The sequence below is a fragment of the Ranitomeya variabilis genome, chromosome 7, assembly GCF_051348905.1.
Source record: "Ranitomeya variabilis isolate aRanVar5 chromosome 7, aRanVar5.hap1, whole genome shotgun sequence".
Lineage (NCBI taxonomy): Eukaryota > Metazoa > Chordata > Amphibia > Anura > Dendrobatidae > Ranitomeya > Ranitomeya variabilis.
This window is the reverse complement of record NC_135238.1, coordinates 141,952,574-141,974,764: the sequence shown is the minus strand read 5'-3', so window position 1 is coordinate 141,974,764 and position 22,191 is coordinate 141,952,574. Positions and strand designations below refer to the sequence as shown.

The window sequence follows — 22,191 nt, the reverse complement described above, 5'->3', positions numbered from 1 at the left end:
GAAATATGGCAGCTGTCAGTCAGCTGTCTGTCAATTATGTGTATGTGTGAGCTAATATATGCTGCCAGTGGGGAGGGCTTCCTGTTGGCTGGGGATTTATCAGGCTGCCAATAGCAACCAATCACAGCTCAGCTTCTATTTTGCTACAGTTAATTAATCTGAGCTCTGATTGGTTAATGCAGGCAACAAAGGACATTCTCAGTATAACAAAGCTTGTGTGAGGTAATAGCATGTTTTTTAGGGTGTGTTGGTGGAAAGGCTGATGTCAGTCACATTACATTACATCACATCATGTGAGAGGATATAGAAACTGCCAGTTACAGACTATTTTTACCACAATAATGCCTCATAAGAAAAGGAATTCCATGGCACGAATGTCAGCTGATGCGAAAAGAAAAGCTGCATTACGGGCCAATGAAAAATGTGAAGACCGAGAAACAAGGCTGACACACATGAGAACAGCAGCTGCTTCCTCAAGAGCCAATGAACTTTCTGAGCAGAGGGAGGCGAGGCTTGCAGACAAGAGAACAAAAGCTGCTTCCTCAAGGGCCAATGAACTTTCTGAGAAGAGGGAAGTGTGGCTTGCAGTCATGAAAACAAGAGCTGATTCCTCAAGAGCCAATGAACTTTCTGAGGAGAGGGAAGCAAAGCTTGCAGACAAGAGAACAAGAGCTGCTTCCTTAAGGGCCAATGAACTTTCTGAGGAGAGGGAAGCGAGGCTTGCAGACATTAAAACAAGAGCTGCTTCCTCAAGAGCCAATGAACCTAGTTTTTGCCTTTTAATAATTACATTTCTATCTATTTGTTTTGTGGTTTTTGTGTGCAGAATAAATTTTTGTTAACATTCTATTTTGCTAACAGCAGTTATTAACCCGGGCGAAGCTGGGTAGTACGGCTAGTGTGTGTATTTATGTATGTATGTGTGTATATATATATATATATATATATATATATATATATATATATAGTGCCTTGTAGTGTTTTCATTTCCTGTTCTGTCCAGATGTCACCGTATCCCGGAATCTCAAGCAGAGGAAGTTCACCGTCCACCATATTGGGACACCCAAGTGATGGGTGTCTCAGTGTGGAGACTGCTGCTTGTACCAACCTATTGCGCGGTACCACCAACGGAACACCGTCGCGTCACACACACTCTAAATCCCTTACGCTCCATGCACACTCACACAATCTCACTCTCACACTCACACACTCACGCAGCCTTTTGCATGGTACCACCAGCGAAACACCGCCGCGAACTCGCCTGCCGCTGGATTCAACCGAATGATTCACTGACTCTCGCCATCTTTCTACAGGAGGAGCACATGCGCAGTTTTAATGTGACCGCACAAAGATGGCGGCGGTCTGATTTACTGCACCCGCGCAAATTATGCGCAGGTGCAATGAATCATAAAAACAGAAACATAATGGCAGGTCAGTTTCAGCATTAAGTGAACATAGTAAAAAAAACTAACAAAAAACAACTCTGGGATTGCAGTTTTTTTGCAATTTCAACGCACTTGGATTTTTTTTTCTCCTTTTTCGAGTACATGATATGCTAAAACCAATGGTGTCGTTCACAAGAACATCTCATCCCGCAAAAAACAAGCCCTAGGGGTGTAAGGTGTTAATTAACCCCTTCATGACCAATGATGTGTAGGTACATTATTGGTTGTGTATCCCTCTGATGCAGGCTTCAGTTCAAAGCCCGCGTCTTTTCCAGCACATGATAGCTGACTTAATCAACTGTCATGTGCCCCTAACAACCGCGATCCACCCGTGGCTGTTAACATGTTAAATGCCGCTGCCAATTTCTGACAGCAGCATTTAACATGATCGCGACATAAGTGTGTCACAAACACCGCCCATCAGTGCCCCTGTCACATGATCGCGGGATGCTGATGGGTTATCATGACAACCGGGGGTCTGGGGAAACCCCATGCCACCCATAGCTGGCCTTCACAGCAGGTGATGATGTTTGCTATACAAAGAAGCCCTGTTATGTGTAGCACAAGCAATCAGACTAAATAAAAATCTAAATAAAGCGAAAAATGCACAGTTTGTATCACTAAATCTACCCCAACAAGGTATCAATAAAAACATCAGCTCGGTGCTCAAAAAATAAGCACTTCCCCAGCCCCAGATCACGAGAAATGGAGACTGCAGGGGTCTCTGAGAATGGTACCAATTTTTTTTTTTTCCTACAAAATTTGGATTTGTTTTTTCACCACATAAATGAAAAAGAACCTATGCATGTTTGGTATCTACGAACTCATAATGACCTGGAGAATCTTATTGGCAGGTCAGTTTTAGAATTTTGTGAACAGGGTGAAGAAAATCCCCAAAAAACAATTGTGGAATTGCACTTTTTTTGCAACTTCACTGCACTTGGAGTTTTTTCCTGTTTTCCAGTACACTAGATGGAGAAACCAATGGTGTTGTTCAAAAGTATAACTCGTCCCTCCAAAAACAAGCCCTCACATGGCTATACTGACTGAAAAATTAAAAAAGTTATGTCTCTGGGCAGAAAAGGGGCAAAAAATGAAAATGCAAAAAAACTGAAAATCCCAAGTTTGTGAAGGGTTAATGGCATATCCATTCCAATATCATCTACAGGAAAAAATCTGGAATCTTTTAATGTTGGGAAAAGTTCTGGAATCATTTAGTACTTTGTTGTTACTCTTTTGGCTTTTACGATAGCCTGAACTCATTGAAGCAAAGACTTAAAGGGGTTTTCACTACTAGGATATTAATGGCCTGTGCTCAGATTAGTGTAGGTTTGACTCCCGGCGTCCCTATTGATCATCTGTTACCTGCATCAACTAGATGTAAACTGTATACAGAGTGTACACCACTGCCCTGCACTCTGTTTAGTGAGTGCTCCTGGGTTCTGCATATTGGACCCTTTTCATATGAATACACCTGTGCATTCATTGACTGTTGAACTAATGACTTTTATGCCTTTGATTTATCTCCTATCATAAATGAATCTGTAATATAATAGCTTTTATTTGTTTTATGTTTCATTGCAACATCAGACATATTTTTGTTAGCTGGTGCAGATTTGTGATTCATCACTGAATATCCGTTTCATTCAACAGCCACACTCCATGATTGCTTCTCTGTAGGCCACAGTTTAGGTGTTGCTGCTGGTTTTCATTTTGTTCTCTATATAAATCTAACTGAAACTTGGTAATTTCTTACATTTCTGTCACAAACATTGACTTATGTGTTTCTTTTGTTTTGTCGTGCTTTTTCTATTTTCAAGGCCTATTGCTTTGATCTTCTAGTATGATCCTTTGATTTTTTTTTTGTCTACTTGTATTTTTTTTGTCATATACTTTCCTTTTTTTTTACACTTGTACCAAATGTTACATGTACCTTATGAACAACCAACATCTTTTGACTCACGCTGTATGAATCATGAAGAGACTAATTATAATCCAATTAGTTTGTTACTGTTTGAAAGCACCGTTTAGTTGTAGACTAATGTGCCCTTTTAGACCTGTGGCAATATTTCTATAGAAATTACCTGCAAATTAAAAAAACTAAAAAACAAGAAGTGAACATCTTTTATTTGTGGTAGTTTTTTTCATTGTTACCAGGGGTTGTACACAAGAGTTTATTTACCTAGGTTCCTTTTTGACTAATTCTTTCTATCATGGGAGCTTCTTGTTAATGAAGACCATGTACATTGAGGGCTGTACATGATATACAGTTTTTCACATACCTAGTCAAAACTAAAGAGAGAAAAACTGCCTTCACAGTAGCCATATTCCTTGTCAGTTGTTGAGACAACTGCTCTCTTTGTGATTGTTGGGACATTGTGATGGATTTTAAAGAGCTTGTCCCTTTAATCTGTTAGGGCATGTGGACATCGTAGAGGGGGTCCCATACTTGGGACCTCCCTCCATGAGCTATAGTGAAAAGCCACTCTCAGAGTAATACCAAATGGTATCAATAAAACATCTGTTCAGGATGCAAAAAAAAAGTCCTCACACAGGCCCATATTCCGAAAAATTTAAACTTTACGAGTCTCAGAAAATGGCAAGAAAAGAAAAAATGTTTTTCTTACAAATTTCCTATTTTTTTTCACCACTTAAATTTAAAAACAGCTCTACATTTTTGGTATCTGTATACTCGTAGTGACCAGGGAAATCAAATTGCCAAGTGAATTTTACCAAATAGCGAACATGGTAAATGAAAAAAAAAAATTGTGAAATTGCATTTTTTTTTGCCATGGCAACTCACTTGGATTTTTTTTTTCTCGTTTTTCAGCACACTAAATGGTAGAATTAATAGTGCCACTCAAAAGTACAACTCGTTCCACAAAAAACAAGCCCTCGTACAGCTATGTTGACTGAAAAATAAAAATTATGGCTCTTGGAAGAAGGGGTGGAAAAAACATGGCCACAGATTTTTATTGCTATTTTACTAAACTTGGTGCATGTCTTATTCTCATCCATTTTTGTTTAAGACGCCAACATTTCATTTCCAATGTATAGGAATCACTCAGAAATGGATGCAAAACATAAGAAAGACATTAGTTTTCCATCAGTTTTTGACTGATTAGTGTCAGTGAGGAAAGCCAATTTACTTATATGGAATGACTGTGTAGATGACGGTTGTCATTAGGCTGCAAGGTATAGTAATACCTCGTTACTTTCACTTGGTGTTCGCCTTGACGGACTCCTGCAAGTGTCACAGATCTCTTTCCTTCGAGTACAAATAGTAAAGTGATATATAATTCTGTAAGAATTCAGTTTTGTACAAACAAATGTCCCAAAACTACAGCTATACCATATCATTCCAGGAACTGAATTTGTTTTCTCCTCTTCTTTTGTACATTTCCTCGTAGTCAGAATGCGAGCAGGCAGCTTCACATTACTCACAACTGTCTTTGTCCAACCCAGGCTTGTGAACCACATTTTCTCCATTCCCTCTTGCAATCACAATGTTCTAACACTTGCAAGACACCTTACATGTACTTATGGCCAGTCTTTCACTTAAATTTGATAAAAAAGATTAGCGAGACAGAAATTCAATACATTACATCATGGTCAGACTGGGACTAAAGTTCAGCCCTGGCATTTGAAGTTACACAGGCCCACTTGTTACATGGTGACTGTATAATATCTTTGTACACTTGTAGGTTACAAGAAGTGAGGGGAGTGTAACACGACTATATAACATATAATTACAGCTGTATCCAGAATTACAGCTCAGTTCTATTTATTGCCTTTAGTTGCAGTACCAAGAAAAGCCGCTACTTTACCTACATAACTGGATCTCGTAGATAATGAAGGGATGAGACGACCAAAGGCTATGGAACCTCATTCTGATGCTCCATAAACTTTGCCTACAGCCACTTTTGGTTCCGCTGAGCAGCACGAGACACCGTGACTCTGAAGAGCGGTGACATCATTAATGTCACCGCTCTTCAGATATTCCGGGTCTTGCGCTGATCTCGGCGACTGTGCAGAGCGGTATTGTTACTACCGTCACCGTTCTTCTGAGTCGCTGGGTCTCGCCAGGTCTGGGCTAGTAGTGGGGGTGTCTGATAGCCACCTCTCCATTACTTACACCAGGGATTGATAGCAGCTGACATCAACCCTAAAAATCATTACACATACCAGAATTAAATGCTCTGGCGGCTGGGAAAAGCAGTAGAGTTAGAGCTATTCCCAGACGCCGGGTGCTAACTACAACTGTCATCATCCGATCATCAGATTTCTGTTCCCACATAAACAATCCAATCACTTGATGACTAGGCAGCATTTTGCTTGTTTACTATAATACACCCCATAGTCCTCCATATATTATAATGTCCACCTCAGTCCTCCATATAGTGTAATACACTCCTCATAGTCCTCCATATATTAAAATACACTGCAATTCCTCCATATAGTATAATACACTCCTCAGTCCTCCATATAGTATAATGTACTGCCACAGTCCTCCATATAGTATAATATACTCCTCAGTCCTCCAAATAGTATAATACATTCCTCATAGTGCTCCATATAGTATAATGCCCCGCCATTGTCATCCATGTAGTACAATTCACTTCCCATAGTATAATGCACCCTATAGTTTTTCATATAGTATAATGTATTCCCCATAGTCCTTGAGACAGTATAATGCAACCCACATATAGTATAATGATGCCACCCCAGAGTATAATGCAGCCACCCCACAGAATATATTGTAGCCACTTGAGTATAATGTAACCCCCAGAGAATATAATGCAGCCCCCTCATATAGTATAATGCAGCCCCTGCATATATAATATATGGTAGCCCCCTCATAGAGCATAATGCAGCTCCCCATAGAATATAATACAGAACCCAATAGAATGTAATACAGCCCCCATAAGAATGTAATACAGCCCACCTCCCCAAAGAATATAATACCGCCCCCATAGAATATAATGTAGCCCCATAGAATGTAATACAGCCCCCCATAGAATGTAATACAGCCCTCCCCCATAGAATGTAATACAGCCCCCTCATAGAATGTAATGCAGCACAGCCCCCATAGAATGTAATGCAGCCAGCCCCCATAGAATGTAATGCAGCCAGCCCCCATAGGATATAATGCAGCCAGCCCCTATAGAATGTAATGCAGCCAGTCCCCATAGAATGTAATGCAGCCAGCCCCCATAGAATGTAATGCAGCACAACCCCCATAGAATGTAATGCAGCAGAGCCCCCATAGAATGTAATGCAGCACAGCCCCCATAGAATGTAATGCATCACAGCCCCCATAGAATGTAATGCATCACAGCCCCCATAGAATGTAATGCAGCACAGCCCCCATAGAATGTAATGCAGCACAGCCCCCATAGAATGTAATGCAGCACAGCCCCCATAGAATGTAATGCAGCACAGCCCCCATAAAATGTAATGCAGCACAGCCCCCATAGAATGTAATGCAGCCAGCCCTCATAGAATGTAATGCAGCACAGCCCCCATATAATGTAATAAGTCCCCCCATAGAATGTAATAAATCCCCCCCATAGAATGTAATACAGCCCCCCCAATAACCCCACAATCCAGTTATCACTCATTGATGTATTTAAAAAAAAAAAAAAAACCACTCTCCTCGTGCCCGCACTGCTCCCGGCTCCGGTCTCAGCGGTCGCAGTCTGCCCGCCCGACACAGCAGGTGCGCGATGATATGACGTCATCGCGCACCCGCAGTGTCAGAGGCAGAGCGGGGCATGATGGGAGAGGGAGCGACAGCAGAATCTCTCTCCTCCATCATTGCATTTAACTGTACCGGCACAATAGACGCCGGTATAGTTGAATGCGGCGACACTGGCGGGGAGGGTGATTCGGCTGTGGGGGGGGGAGTCGGCGCTGGCGAGCGGCCCACGACTGCCATCGGCCCTTCTGGCATTTGCCAGAAATGCCCGATGGCTAGTCCGGCCCTGCATTACTGCATTACATCAATCTGTCCTATGCTGAGAGCAATATTTACATCCTGGTCTGTAAATTGGGGACTTTTTTATCATTATGACATCATAAATATTTTTTATTATAAGTTACCTGTTGGTTGTTTCTACATTACTATGATTTGTCTGATTGCTGTACGAGTGTAGATAAGTCATTACTGAGACTGGACACGGTTCTATTAAAGTTGATACACATGTAGGGTCAGTTAGAGCAGAGAAGATTGCTGCATGCACTACTTTACTCCTATTCTCAGACTAGTCCCCCAGATACAAAGTCAATGAGTCCTTGAGAAACGTACAGCACTTGGATATAAAACTGATAACGTAGACAGATAATCATAATTTTTCACTGATGAAGCACAAACATGTTTTACATAGTTTGTCACAATTCTGCTTTACATTCCTTAATATGTATTTTTTAGAAGAAACACTGAGAAAATGATATATTTAGATAAGAAATATTTAAACTGGCTAAGTGTTCGTACGACCATTAGCATTTTTACATTTATCCAAATTGGTAACGAACAGTACATTTTCTATGTCTTTTATTTCATCTTAAAACTGAAAAGGGTTTTCACAAGATAGTATTCTTTCTGCCTGTCTATGGGATAGGTGATAACTGTTCGCTTTGGGTCTCAGTGGTCACACCCCCAATGATCCTGAAATTCGGGCTCCATTCCAAGCTCCCTCTGAATGGAGTAGCGATCAAGCATATGTGCTCCTCTGCGCCTTTCATTTTCTATAAGACTGCCTGAGATAATCGACTACATCGTTTGTGTTTTTCCTGAAAATCAGACCCCAGCAATCTAAGTTTTTGATAGAAAATAACATTTTATCTTTATTGCAACTTTTAGAACTAATCAATTTCCCTTTTTCTCTTTGTTCAGGAACCAGGATATTGGGTGAAGATTCATCACTTAGAATACAAAGACGGAGGGATATTAGACCCCGATGATGTGGTATCAGATGTTGTTGAAGACAAAGACAAAGTAAGCAAAAATTGAAAAAGCATACCTGCATTTTTTTGTTTTCTAATCTGGCTGACACTTTCACTTCAAAGATTGTTGTGTCAGGAAGAGCAATTGTGATGTTTCAGTTGTTCAAAATGTTAATGAATTCATACGTTTTTGGTGCATTGTACTCCATAGTAGTTAAAAGCTCTTTTCAACAAATTAAAAAATATTTCTACAGGAATATAGGTTGTTACTTTAACCATATCAATTAAAAAATGACACCCTAATCTTTATCCTTTTAAGCTTCTTTACTTTCTTCTGCAATTTTGGACTCTTCTGTTCCTGTAGGCAGATAGAGCATGTCACATGTGAGCAGGAAGCGACAGAATGTCCCCGAAGTGCATTGCAGTCCGCTACTGCCAACTTCTTACAGAAAACCCAACAATAAAAGGCTAAAGTGCTCCATCTCATCAAAATCTATATATTTCGCTTTCCTGCATATTGCATCTAATGCACGTGCTGCTTTTCTCCTTTCCTTTTCCTTAGTAGTATTGGCCTGTTCACTGTCAGGTCACTGCAGCATAAGCAAGGACAGGGCAGATAAGCTACGCTCATTTGTGTCCAGAAACTGCATGCGGCACTATGACAGATGAAAATGTAACTAACGTATATACAAACCATACACTATTTTTAATTCATGTCAATTGAAAATATACTTTTCTTACTCTCCATTGACTTTTGAATAATAATTTTTATGAGACCACACTTTAAGTTCAATCTTGGAGAATACAGCAAAGTTCAGGTTTAAAACCTTAGCAGTACATTGGACTTGATAAAGGTGCCTTGTTAAAGCAAATCGTCAGGTCAATTTAAATACCAGGGCTGTGAAATCTTTTTCTCTGGTCTCACAGGTGCGAGTCTCCGTGACTCACTTTACACTAGAAGGAAATATTAATAATACTGAAAGTATTATTGCTTGCTGTGATCTGTAGTGTTCCTATCCCTATCAATTCTCTGTTTGGGGCATGTGAATTGTAGCTCACAATATCACCACTATTATGTATAGCGCACATGCAGGAAGTCTGGAAGGTGAAGCGCCAACAAATGGATGCCACTCAAGAAACAGAGAAGTGGGAATCCTTTTGGTAACTTCTTTGCAAACCATTAACAAAATAAGGCGTATTGTTCTTATTTGTGGTGTCAAAGGGGTTGTCCACCCGTGAGAGAACTTTTGGCAAGCCCTGCAGCTTGACGAATCCTAGTAGTGTGTATTTTATACACCGTTATGATTTGACTCCGTTTGCCAACTTCAGCGCTCATCCCATGACTGCAGTTAGGCAATTTGCAGTCCCATGTCACCTAGAGTCAAAGCTGCTTCTTTCACTGTTATATTAGAGGCTTCTCCAAGAATCTGGTTGTATATTGGGTACTGCATGTTTCTGCATAAACGACGTTCTACCATTTTCTCCTAACAAACAATACACCATAGGCATTTAGTAGTCCAGATGTATCAGTGAGTTTGCAGGAAACAAGATCCTTTTTCTTAGGTTTCTGCATCAATCAATTATATATAGAATACGATGCATACCGTTCTTGACTATCACAAGATCAGATGGTGCAAATCTATTTAATTAAATGAGTTTGGAAAGGTAAATGTCTCCTGGTAGTTTTCTAACTTCATATCTGTTTGTTATTGTTGAACAGAACAATTTTTTTCCTATTTAAATATATAAGTAGATACTGCCATGAAGGAAACTGAAATTAGAATTTTTGCATCTTAAGCTGAATTCAGGGTCCTGTTGTCAGTGTAAGGCCGGAGTCGCACTCAACGTATAAAAAAATTGGTCCAATTTTGACGGCCGAGAATCGCACGAGAGTTCTCCGTATGGTGATCCGTGTGTAATCTGTATGCAATGCCATGATGCGATTTCCTCACATCTAGTATCCGTATGACATCCGTATGCAATGCGATTTTAACATGAGCTTTAACATACAGCAGTTCTGTATGTAAAAGCTCATGTTAAAATCACATTGTAATACGCATCGTTTTAAAACCAAATATTCTTCAAAACATATATATGTATATAAATATTAGATAGAAGAAAAGGATAGAATAGATGGATTGCATACAGTACATGCATACAAAATTGGTAAATATATAGATGTGTGTGACACATACAGTTAGTATATTATGTGTGCAGCTTACTGTAAATGTATTGAATTAATTAAAACATTTTTTGGAAAATATGGCGTGGGCTCCCGCGCAATTTTCCAAACCAGAGAAGGAAAGCCAGCGACTGGGGGAAAATGTTTATAGCCAGGGAAGGGGTTAATACCCATGGAGCTTCCCAGGCTATTAATATCGGCTCACAGCTGTATATTTAGCACTTACTGGCTATTAAAATAGGCTGGCCCCCCAAAATGACATGGAGTCCCCACATAATTAATAAGCAGAAAAGGCTATGCTGACAGCTGCGGGCTGATATTCATAGCCTAGAAAGACGCCACGGATATTACCGCACCCCCGGCTACAAACATCAGCTCTCAGCCGCCCAAGAAATGGCACATCTCTAAGATGCACCAATTCCGGCACTTAGCCTCTCTCTTCCCACTTGTCCTGTAGCAGTGGCAAATGGGCTAATAGTTGTGGGGTTGATATCACCTTTGTATTGTAAGATGACATCAAGCCACCTTAGTAATGGGGAGATGTCAATAAGACACCTATCCATTACTAATCCTATAGTTATAAAAAAGGGGAGAAGCCAGCACTGCTTATGGTCAGAACGCAATACATAAAGTGCACATGCACATATTGATTTCTAACTGTATTTCAAAATGAGACATTTAGCAAACAATTGATTGATTCTGTGAGCCACCCCGCCACGCCAAGGCATTCTCATAATGTGACAGTCCTACTCTACTTTTTTTATATTCGCACAGTTTGGCCGCGAATTCGCCCTTCCCTACTCCCCTCCAGTCAGTGCCCCCTCTTTACTTCCCTCCAGTCAGCGCCCCCATTGCGGTTTAGCAGTCCGTTAAACGGACTGCGTTACACCACGGCATAACGCGGTGTGACGCAGTCCGTTAACGCTGCTATTAACCCTGTGTGACCAACTTTTTACTATTGATGCTGCTTATGCAACATCAATAGTAAAAAGATCTAATGTTAAAAATAATAATAATAAAAAAAAAATCATTATATTCTCACCTTCCGGCGCCTTTCCCGCTCCTCGTGCATTGCTAAACGCCTGGGCTGGATTCGGGGGCCGCCGGAAGGTGAGTATATAACTATTTTTTATTTTAATTCTTTTTTTAACAGGGATATGGTGCCCACATTGCTATATACTACGTGGGCTGTGTTAGATACTACATGGGCTGTGTTAGATACTACATGGGCTGTGTTATATACTGCATGGGCTGTATTATATAGTGCGTGGCCTGTGTTATATACTACTTCTCTGTGCTATATACTATGTGGCTGTGCAATATACTATGTGGCTGGGCGATATACTACGTGGGCTGTGTTATATACTACGTGGGCTGTGTTATATACTACGTGGGCCATGTTATATACTGCGTGGGCTGTGCCATATACCACTATACATATTCTAGAATACCCAATGCGTTAGAATCGGGCCACCATCTAGTGTATATATATATATGTGTGTGTATATATATATATATATATATATATATATATATATATATATATATATATATATATATATATATATATATATATATATATATATATATACATTCTATGTGTACACCCCTGGCAAAAATTATGGAATCAACGGCCTTGGAGGATGTTCATTCAGTTGTTTAATTTTGTAGAAAGAAAGCAGATCACAGACATGGTACAAAACTAAAGTCATTTCAAATGGCAACTTTCTGGCTTTAAGAAACACTAAAAGAAATGAAGAACAAAAAAAGTGGTAGTCAGTAATGGTTCCTTTTTTTAACCAAGCATAGGGAAAAATTATGGAATCACTCAATTCTGAGGAAAAAATTATGGAATCTTGAAAAACAAACAAACAAAAAAACACTGCAAAACATCACTAGTATTCTGTTGCACCACCTCTGGCTTTTATAACAGCTTGCAGTCTCTGAGGCATGGGCTTAATGAGTGTCAAACAGGACTCTTCATCAATCTGTCTCCAACTTTCTCTAATTGCTGTTGCCAGATCAGCTTTGCAGGTTGGAGCCTTGTCATGGACCATTTTCTTCAACTGCCACCAAAGATTTTCAATTGGATTGAGATCCGGACTATTTGCAGGCCATGACATTGACCTTATGTGTCTTTTTTTCAAGGAATGTTTTCACAGTTTTTGCTCTATGGCAGGATTCATTATCATCTTGAAAAATTATTTCATCATCCCCAAATATCCTTTCAATTGATGGGATAAGCAAAATGTCCAAATTATCAACATAAACTTGTGCATTTATTGAAGATGTAATGACAGCCATCTCCCCAGTGCCTTTACCTGACATGCAGCCCCATATTACCAATGACTGTGGAAATTTGCATGTTCTCTTCAGGCAGTCATCTTTATAAATCTCATTGGAACGGCACCAAACAAAAGTTCAGCATCATCACCTTGCACAATGCAGATTCGCGATTCATCACTGAATATGACTTTCATCCAGTCATCCACAGTCCACGATTGCTTTTCCATAGCCCATTGTAATCTTGTTTTTTTCTGTTTAGGTGTCAATGATGGCTTTCGTTTAGCTTTTCTGTCTGTAAATCCCATTTCCTTTAGGCGGTTTCTTACAGTTTGGTCACAGATGTTGACTCCAGTTTCCTCCCATTCATTCCTCATTTGTTTTGTTGTGCATTTCCTGTTTTGGAGACATATTGCTTTAAGTTTCCGGTCTTGATGCTTTGATGTCTTCCTTGGTCTACCAGTATGTTTGCTTTGAACAACCTTCCCATGTTGTTTGTATTTGGTCCAGATTTTAGACACCGCTGACTGTGAACAACCAACATCTTTTTGCAACATTGCATGATGGTTTACCCCATTTAAGAGTTTGATAATCCCCTCCTTTGTTTCAGTTGACATCTCTCGTGTTGAAGCCATGATTCATGTCAGTCCACTTGGTGCAACAGCTCTCCAAGGTGTGATCACTCCTTTTTAGATGCAGACTAGCGAGCAGATTTAATTTGATGCAGGTGTTATTTCTGGGTATGAAAATTTACAGGGTGATTCCATAAATTTTTCCCTATCCCTGGTTAAAAAAAGTAACCATTACTGACTACCACATTTTTTGTTCTTGATTTCTTTTAGTGTTTCTTAAAGCCAGAAAATTGCCATTTGAAATTACTGTAGTTTTGTGCCATGTCTGTGATCTGCTTTTTTTTCTACAAAATTAAACAACTGAATGAACATCCTCCAAGGCCGTTGATTCCATAATTTTTTCCAGGGGTTGTATATATATATTCTATTCTAACATGTCTGTGATTTTTACAGTAGCCGCATATGAATTGCCAGCTTTTCAAAGCACACCGGTGTGTAAAAATCGGACAGCACTCGCATGGTGCAAGTGCTGTGCAATTTTTATTTATTTATTTTTTCTCTCACACCCATTAACTTGCGTTGGGTGATGTGAACTACCCCATATATTAATACTGGTCCGAGTGCTATGTGATGTTTTCTCGCATAGCAATCGTCCGTATTCCTCGCTAGTGTGACTCCGGCCTAATGACCATAATAAAGATGATATCTAATTTTGAACTTGGATAACCTGAATAGTACACATATGCGCTAGGGAAGAACTGATTGAGCATAGTATACGCATGTGGGCAGCTTCCAAGTAAAAAAATGGAAGTTGTGAAGCGCATGAAATGCTGCTGCTCAAAAACAGAAAACAAAACAATCTCCACTGACAAAGGAAACTGTGCTTTCTGAAACTCATAAGAAAGTGTGGACATAATCGGCTACTATATACTCATCTGACTGTGTGACATCACATGCTGTTCGCAGCTTTTTTACGCGTTTACTTAAAATACGGTTTTCTTCCTCAGAGGAGACTGTTTACGTTTCTAGTAATACAGGTTGGAAAAAAAGACTCCAGTCAATCAAGTTCAACCTGTCTCCACCAGTTATTCATTCTCTATCGCAAGATTATTAATAACCCACAATGCCATTTGCTGTGACAAAGCAGATGACTGTGTTAAGCGTTAGAGCTGCTTCTTATGTACTGGTTGTACATAGTCCCGGCTGTAAACATGTTAATCATGTAGCAAGGTATACAGTGCCTTGTGAAAGTATTCGGCTCCCTGGAACTTTTCAACCTTTTCCCACATATCATGCTTCAAACATAAAGATTTCAAATGTAAATTTTTGGTGAAGAATCAACAACAAGTGGAACACAATTGTGAAGTTGAACTAAATTTATTGGTTATTTAAAATTTTTGTGGAAATTCAAAAACTGAAAAGTGGGGCGTGCAATATTATTCGGCCCCTTTAACTTAAAGGGAACCTGTCACCTGAATTTGGCGGGACCAGTTTTGGGTCATATGGGCGGGGTTTTCTGGTGTTTGATTCACCCTTTCCTTACCCGCTGGCTGCATGCTGGCCGCAATATTGGATTGAAGTTCATTCTCTGTCCTCCGGAGTACACGCCTGCGCAAGGCAATATTGCGGGTACTACGGAGAACAGAGAATGAACTTCAATCCAATATTGCGGCCAGCATGCAGCCAGCGGGTAAGGAAAGGGTGAATCAAACACCAGAAAACCCCGCCCATATGACCCAAAACTGGTCCCCCCAAATTCAGGTGACAGGTTCCCTTTAATACTTTGTTGCGCCACCTTTTACTGCAATTACAGCTGCAAGACACTTGGGGTATGTCTCTATCAGTTTTGTACATCAAGAGACTGAAATTCTTGCCCATTCTTCCTTGGCAAACAGCTCGAGCTCAGTGAGGTTTGATGGAGTTCATTTGTGAACAGCAGTTTTCAGCTCTTTCCACAGATTCTCAATTGGTTTGAGGTCTGGACTTAGACTTGGCCATTCTAACACCTAGATACGTTTATTTGTGAACCATTCCATTGTAGATTTTGCTTTATGTTTGGGATCATTGTCTTGTTGGAAGACAAATCTCCATCCCAGTCTCAGGTCTTTTGCAGACTCCAACAGGTTTTCTTCAAGAATGGTCCTGTATTTGGCTCCATCCATCTTCCCATCAATTTTAACCATCTTCCCTGTCCCTGCTGAAGAAAAGCAGGCCCAAGCCATGATGCTGCCACCACCATGTTTGACAGTGGGGATGGTGTGTTCAGGGTGATGAGCTGTGTTGCCTTTACGCCAAACATATCGTTTGGCATTGTTGCCAAAAAGTTTGATTTTGGTTTCATCTGCCCAGAGCACCTTCTTCCACATGTTTGGTGTGTCTCCCATGTGGCTTGTTGCAAACTTTAAATAACACTTTTTATGGATATCTTTGAGAAATGGCTTTCTTCTTGCCACTCTTCCATATAGGCCATATTTGTGCAGTGTACGACTGATTGCTGTCCTATGGACAGACTGTCCCAGCTCAGCTGTAGATCTCCACAGTTCATCCAGAGTGATCATGGGCATCTTGGCTGCATCTCTGATCAGTCTTCTCCTTGTTTGAAATGAAAATTTAGAGGGACGGCCGGGTCATGGTAGATTTGCAGTGGTATGATACTCCTTCCATTTCAATATGATCACTTGCACAGTGCTCCTTGGGATGTTTAAAGTTTTGGAAATCATTTTGTATCAAAATCCGGCTTTAAACTTCTCCACAACAGTATCACGGACCTGCCTGTTGTGTTCCTTGGTCTTCATGATGCCCTCTGTGCTTCAAACAGAACCCTGAGACTATCACAAAGCAGGTGCATTTATACGGAGACTTGATTACACACAGGTGGATTATATTTATCATCATTAGGCATTTAGGAGAACATTGGTCATTCAGGGATCCACAATGAACTTCTGGAGTTTGTTTGCTGCACTGAAAGTAAAGGGGCCGAATAATATTGCACGCCCCACTTTTCAGTTTTTAAATTTCAATAAAAATGTAAAATAACCAATAAATTTTATTCAACTTCACAATTGTGTTCCACTTGTTGATTCTTCACCAAAAAATTACATTTGGTATCTTTATGTTTGAAGCATGATATGTGGGAAAAGGTGGGAAAGTTCCAGGGAGCTGAATACTTTCCCAAGGCACTGTAGATCTATGTTTAACCATTTGCATTTCTAAAGAAAAACACATAAATGTCTGTTCTGTTAGTTATATCTCTGTTCGCACTGTCTGATATGATCTTCACTTGTCTCTATTTGTTGCCACCTAGTGGATTATTGAAAAATGGATTTCGTGAATTGAATATCCTGTCTTCTGAACTAAGAAGAGTGTTGTGTTTAGTGCCATTGCTGCCGGTATTATTGTATATGCACAAGTTTAGCATATTTATTTTCCCCACTCCAAATGTGCAAAATTAACGGTCATTGATTTTTTGTTTTCAGTTTCAAAAGAGATACAAAAAGTTTATACTCAGCTTTTAAATAACTCGCCCCTTGGTGCTACTGGTCTCCTGCTACTGTATGCTTACATTGCAAAAGTGTGCTTTACCAGTATGTAAGTGGCTTTCAGGCGGCCATTGATTTGCAGTGTTTTTTTTTATTCCCGTTATCTGTTCATAGATTTTTACTGTAACCCATTCCTGACGAGGCTATTTTCTTTTTTCGTTTTCTTCCACCCCCCCCACCCCCCTTCTAAGAGCCATAAATGTTTTATTTTTCCATCTCTATAGCTGTTTGACTGCTATTTGTTTGTGGGTTAAGTTGCAGTTTTGAAAGATACCGTTCATTTTATCAAGTAATGCACTGAAAAGCGGGAAAAAAATCCAAGTGCTTTGAAATTGCAATAAAAGTGCAATTTCACAATTGTTTTTTTTTTATTTACCATGTTTACTATATGGCAGTGTTTAAAAAAAACAAAAAAAAACAAAACGGAAATTTATGAAAACAAATAATTTGTATTTATCAACATATTCCGATCTAGAGCTTTCATAGGAAAATCATAATGACAGGCACGGAGTTGTCAGCAGACCCCAGCTGTCAGAGCAACCCATTGCCATCCCATGATCACGACAATGGGCATGTGGAAGTGCACCCTAAATGCTGCTGTCAGAGATTGACAGCGGCAACTGACAGTTTAACCGCCACGGGCTGAGCTCCTCTCCACCCGCTTCTGTTAGAGGTGGATGATGGCTGAATAATTCGGCCATCATCTGCTAGGAAAGAGTCAAGGGGCAGGTATATAGCGTACCAGTTTGTTATATGTCAGTAAGGGGTTATAAACTAGAGAAAACAAAGCTGCAGCATTTGAGAATAAAAACATAACCAGCATGTCATGCTGCCTGTAGTTTGGGCAGCATGAATCTAATAACTAGTTCCCTTTAAAGCGTACCTCACAGTTGATTCATCGTGCACAAACCACGGGTAGCATGATGAATCAGACAGAAAGGTATGTTTTACCCTGAAATGTTACCAAGCATACGGTAATTTTTAAAGCTAGTAAACGTCTCCCAGGCTCACTCCTTTTGACTGACATGTTTCTTTCTGGAGTGGGGTGGGGAAAAGCTGAGGGGTTGGGGCTTATTAGACTAGGCATTTAGGGTACCTCGTCCCCGGTCAGTCCTTGCAAGTATGTTTTCTCTGAAGGGCACAGCATTTCAGAGTAATACATACACAGCTGCAATAACACAGTCAATGAGCAATGCATCTTGCCCATGGTTCAGGCAGCATGAATCACTTGTCCAGTTCCCTTTAAAGCAAACTTGTCGACACAATTTTGTAATGGAAAGTAAAGATTTGGCTGTAATGGTGCTGTAATACTGATTGAATTCATGATGATGCCTTTGGTGAAGAAATCCACTTTGTTGTTTTCCTTTATTCAGCATTTGATGTTTTCTGCTAGTTTTATTTTGGTGCACAGAGGCTGACTGTGCACCGGATCCTCTCCTCCCTGTCTGCCTGTGTATTTTATGGCTTTTCCACTTGCCTCTTGTCTCAGTGATCTGCCTCCTCTGTTTGCAATCTCCTCTTCAAACAGAGGAGGAAGCGGAGGGGCCGGGGATCACAGAGAGGGAGGAGGAGACCCAGTGCACAGCCCGGCCCCTGTACACCTAAATCTAATTAGCAAAAAACTTCAAATGGTGATAAAGACAAGCCACAAATCGGATTTCTTCACCAAAGGTATCGATTTAATCTGTTTTTATAGCACCATTACAGGCATGTCTTTACTTTACAAAATCTGGCTGACAGGTTTTCTTTAATTTAATACATTTTGTTTAATGTTTGTATGTACTCATACCTACACACCCTTTATGATTTCATCAAAGCTGAACACTGGAATGAATGCATCCCTGCTATAAAGCACCAAACGTTACAATCTTATTTCTTTAAAAAATACAAACCTTTCTTTATACACATTTTAGCTAAATAACTATAATGTTCCAAATGTGGTGTTCTATTACATAAAAAAGATGTCTTTATTGTACTGCCAAATCTATTGCATAACAGCATTTCTCTTCACATAAAGAAAGCTCTGCCAAGTTTATTGCTAATGAAGACTGAGCGACGTAATCTTTATTTGTAAAGTGGTGGGAATTATAGGAAATATAGAATCTGTAAATGGATGAATAATACGGTTTACAATTTTGTTTCATCTTTGTCAGTGTTCAAAAACATTTACTAGGAAAATAAAAAGCATAGAATGATTTTATTTATATCTGTAACCCTTAACCTTTGAATGATCAGACGTTATAGTTGCACTACTTTCTTAAACAAATGTATCTAAATATGGTACTGTACATCAATAGAGTTCCAAGGGTTCATGCACATAATTCCTTAGTCATGGAGATAGATGCAGTTTGTATGGGGCTATTCCCCTGATCATGGTAGTGTGCAAAGTGAGCTGTATAGTCCCCAAGATGAGAAAAATATGGCACTATGCTTTAAATCACATTACTGGTGGCAAGCCTGAACCTTATATGGCCTCCTGCTGCTGGAGTCAGATGTTTCCTGGTTAAAAATTTGAACCAGGCCCCTCATCAAGTGTGTGTGTGTGTGTGTGTATGTGTATGTGTGTGTGTGTGTGTGTGTGTGTGTATATATATATAAAATTTTGCACAGTCACACGTCTGGACCCTAAGAGCGTCTGGACCCTGAGAGCGTCATAGGCTATGTTGTGAGGCAAAATTTTAACCCCACGCATTCCAATTCACCAAACAATTTTGCCCCTATCTACATAATGGGGAAAAAGTGAAAGAAAAAGTGTTGGAGGCAAATTGACAGCTGCCAGATGTGAACAAGGGGGACTTAAAGAGTGAGAGCGATGGCGCCAAAGAGTATATACTGTACAGTTGCTAAGGAGGGGCCCCGACATGGGATACTCACCACACACGGAGATATGAACACACACACAAAATGCGTCACACACTACCACATGCTTGAACACATATACCACCCTCAGCACACATTTCACCACACATACACCAACCTCACCACATAAAAGTCGAAACACAAAAGTCGCCGCTCAAAATTCACCATGTGCAAAACTCGCCACATTCAAAACTAGGCTCACGCAAAACTCGCCACAAGTGCAAAACTCACCTCATGGAAAAGTCGCCACACGCAAAACTTGCACACGAGGAAAAATTGCCACATGCCCAAAAGTTGCAACACATGCAAAAGTTGCCTCACACAAAACTTGCACATACTCAAAACGCACCACACATAAAACTCGCCACGCGCAAAACTCGCCATGTGCAAAACTTGCTGCACACAACTTGCTACACTAACCTGTCACATGCAACTCGACACACAAAAAGTTGCTATGCGCATGTCGCCACACAAAACTCATCTCACAAAAGTTGCTTACATGCATGTCGCCACACGCAACTCAACACACACAACTTGACACATGAAACTCGCCCTAAAACACACACAAGTCTGGTATTATCCTTCAAAAATAAAAATCTGATTAATAAGCAGACAAACTACAAGAGCAACAAATGTACCATATAGGAAATATGGCAGCTGTCAGTCATATGGCCTGTCTATTATGTGTATGTGTGAGCTAATATATACTGCCAGGGGGGAGGGCTTCCTGTTGGCTTGGGATTTATCAGGCTGCCAATTTAGCTTACAAATACTGAGGTAAAAATACTGACCAAATAACGTGTGAACACGGTCTAATACAGGGGGAGATGACACACAGATATATACTATATACAGGAGAGATGACACACAGATATATGCTATATACAGTAGAGATGACACACAGATATATACTATATACAGGGGAGATGACACACAGGTATATACTATATACAGGAGGAGATGACATACACATATATACTATATACAGGGGAGATGACACACAGGTATATACTATATACAGGAGGAGATGACACAGGTATATACTATATACAGGAGATGACACACAGGTATATACTATATACAGGGGAGATGACACACACATATATATATATATATATATATATATATATATATATATATATATATATATATATATATATATATATATATACTATATCCAGTCATGGCCAAAAGTATTCACACACCTGCAATTTTGTCAGATAATACTCAGTTTCTTCCTGAAAATGATTGCAAACACAAATTCTTTGGTATTATTATCTTCATTTAATTTGTCTTAAATGAAAAACCACAAAAGAGAATGAAGCAAAAAGTAAAACATTGATCATTTCACATAAAACTCCAAAAATGGGCCAGACAAAAGTATTGGCACCCTCAGCCTAATACTTGGTTGCACAACCTTTAGCCAAAATAACTGTGACCAACCGCTTCCGGTAACCATCAATGAGTTTCTTACAATGCTCTGCTGGAATTTTAGACCATTCTGCTTTGGCAAACTGCTCCAGGTCCCTGATATTTGAAGGGTGCCTTCTCCAAGCTGCCATTTTTAGATCTCTGCACAGGTGTTCTATGGGATTCAGGTCTGGACTCACTGCTGGCCACCTTAGAAGTCTCCAGTGCTTTCTCTCAAACCATTTTCTAGTGCTTTTTGAAGTGTGTTTTGGGTCATTGTCCTGCTGGAAGACCCATGACCTCTGAGGGAGACCCAGCTTTCTCACACTGGGCCCCACATTATGCTGCAAAAATTTGTTGGTAGTCTTCAGACTTCATAAAGCCATGCACACCGTCAAGCAGTCCAGTGCCAGAGGCAGCAAAGCAACCCCAAAACATCAGGGAACCTCCACCATGTTTGACTGTAGGGACCGTGTTCTTTTCTTTGAATGCCTCTTTCTGACTCCTGTAAACTCTATGTTGATGCCTTTGCCCAAAAAGCTCTACTTTTGTCTCATCTGACCAGAGAACATTCTTCCAAAACGTTTTAGGCTTTTTCAGGTAAGTTTTGGCAAACTTTAGGATGGCTTTTTTATGTCTCGGGGTAAGAAGTGGGGTCTTCCTGGGTCTCCTACCATACAGTCCCTTTTCATTCAGACGCCGACGGATAGTAAGGGTTGACACTGTCGCACCCTCGAACTGCAGGGCAGCTAGAACTTGTTTGGATGTTAGTTGAGGTTCTTTATCCAACATCCGCACAATCTTGCGTTGGAATCTGTTGTCAATTTTTCTTTTCCTTCCACATCTAGGGAGGTTAGCCACAGTGCCATGGGCTTTAAACTTCTTGATGACACTGCGCACGGTAGACACAGGAACATTCATGTCTTTGGAGATGGACTTGTAGCCTTGAGATTGCT

At 40.1% G+C, this 22,191-nt stretch overlaps 1 protein-coding gene across 8 annotated transcripts in view; it reads left to right on the top strand.

Moving 5' to 3' along the window:
* Positions 1–22,191, top strand: part of PARD3B (par-3 family cell polarity regulator beta) — a 2,038,921-nt gene that overhangs the window by 144,113 nt on the left and 1,872,617 nt on the right. For all 8 annotated transcript variants that reach the window (XM_077271962.1, XM_077271960.1, XM_077271958.1 and 5 more), the window contains exon 2: positions 8,341–8,442. In XM_077271962.1, coding sequence (XP_077128077.1) covers positions 8,341–8,442 — 102 coding nt within the window. The remainder of the gene's footprint in view (positions 1–8,340; positions 8,443–22,191) is intronic.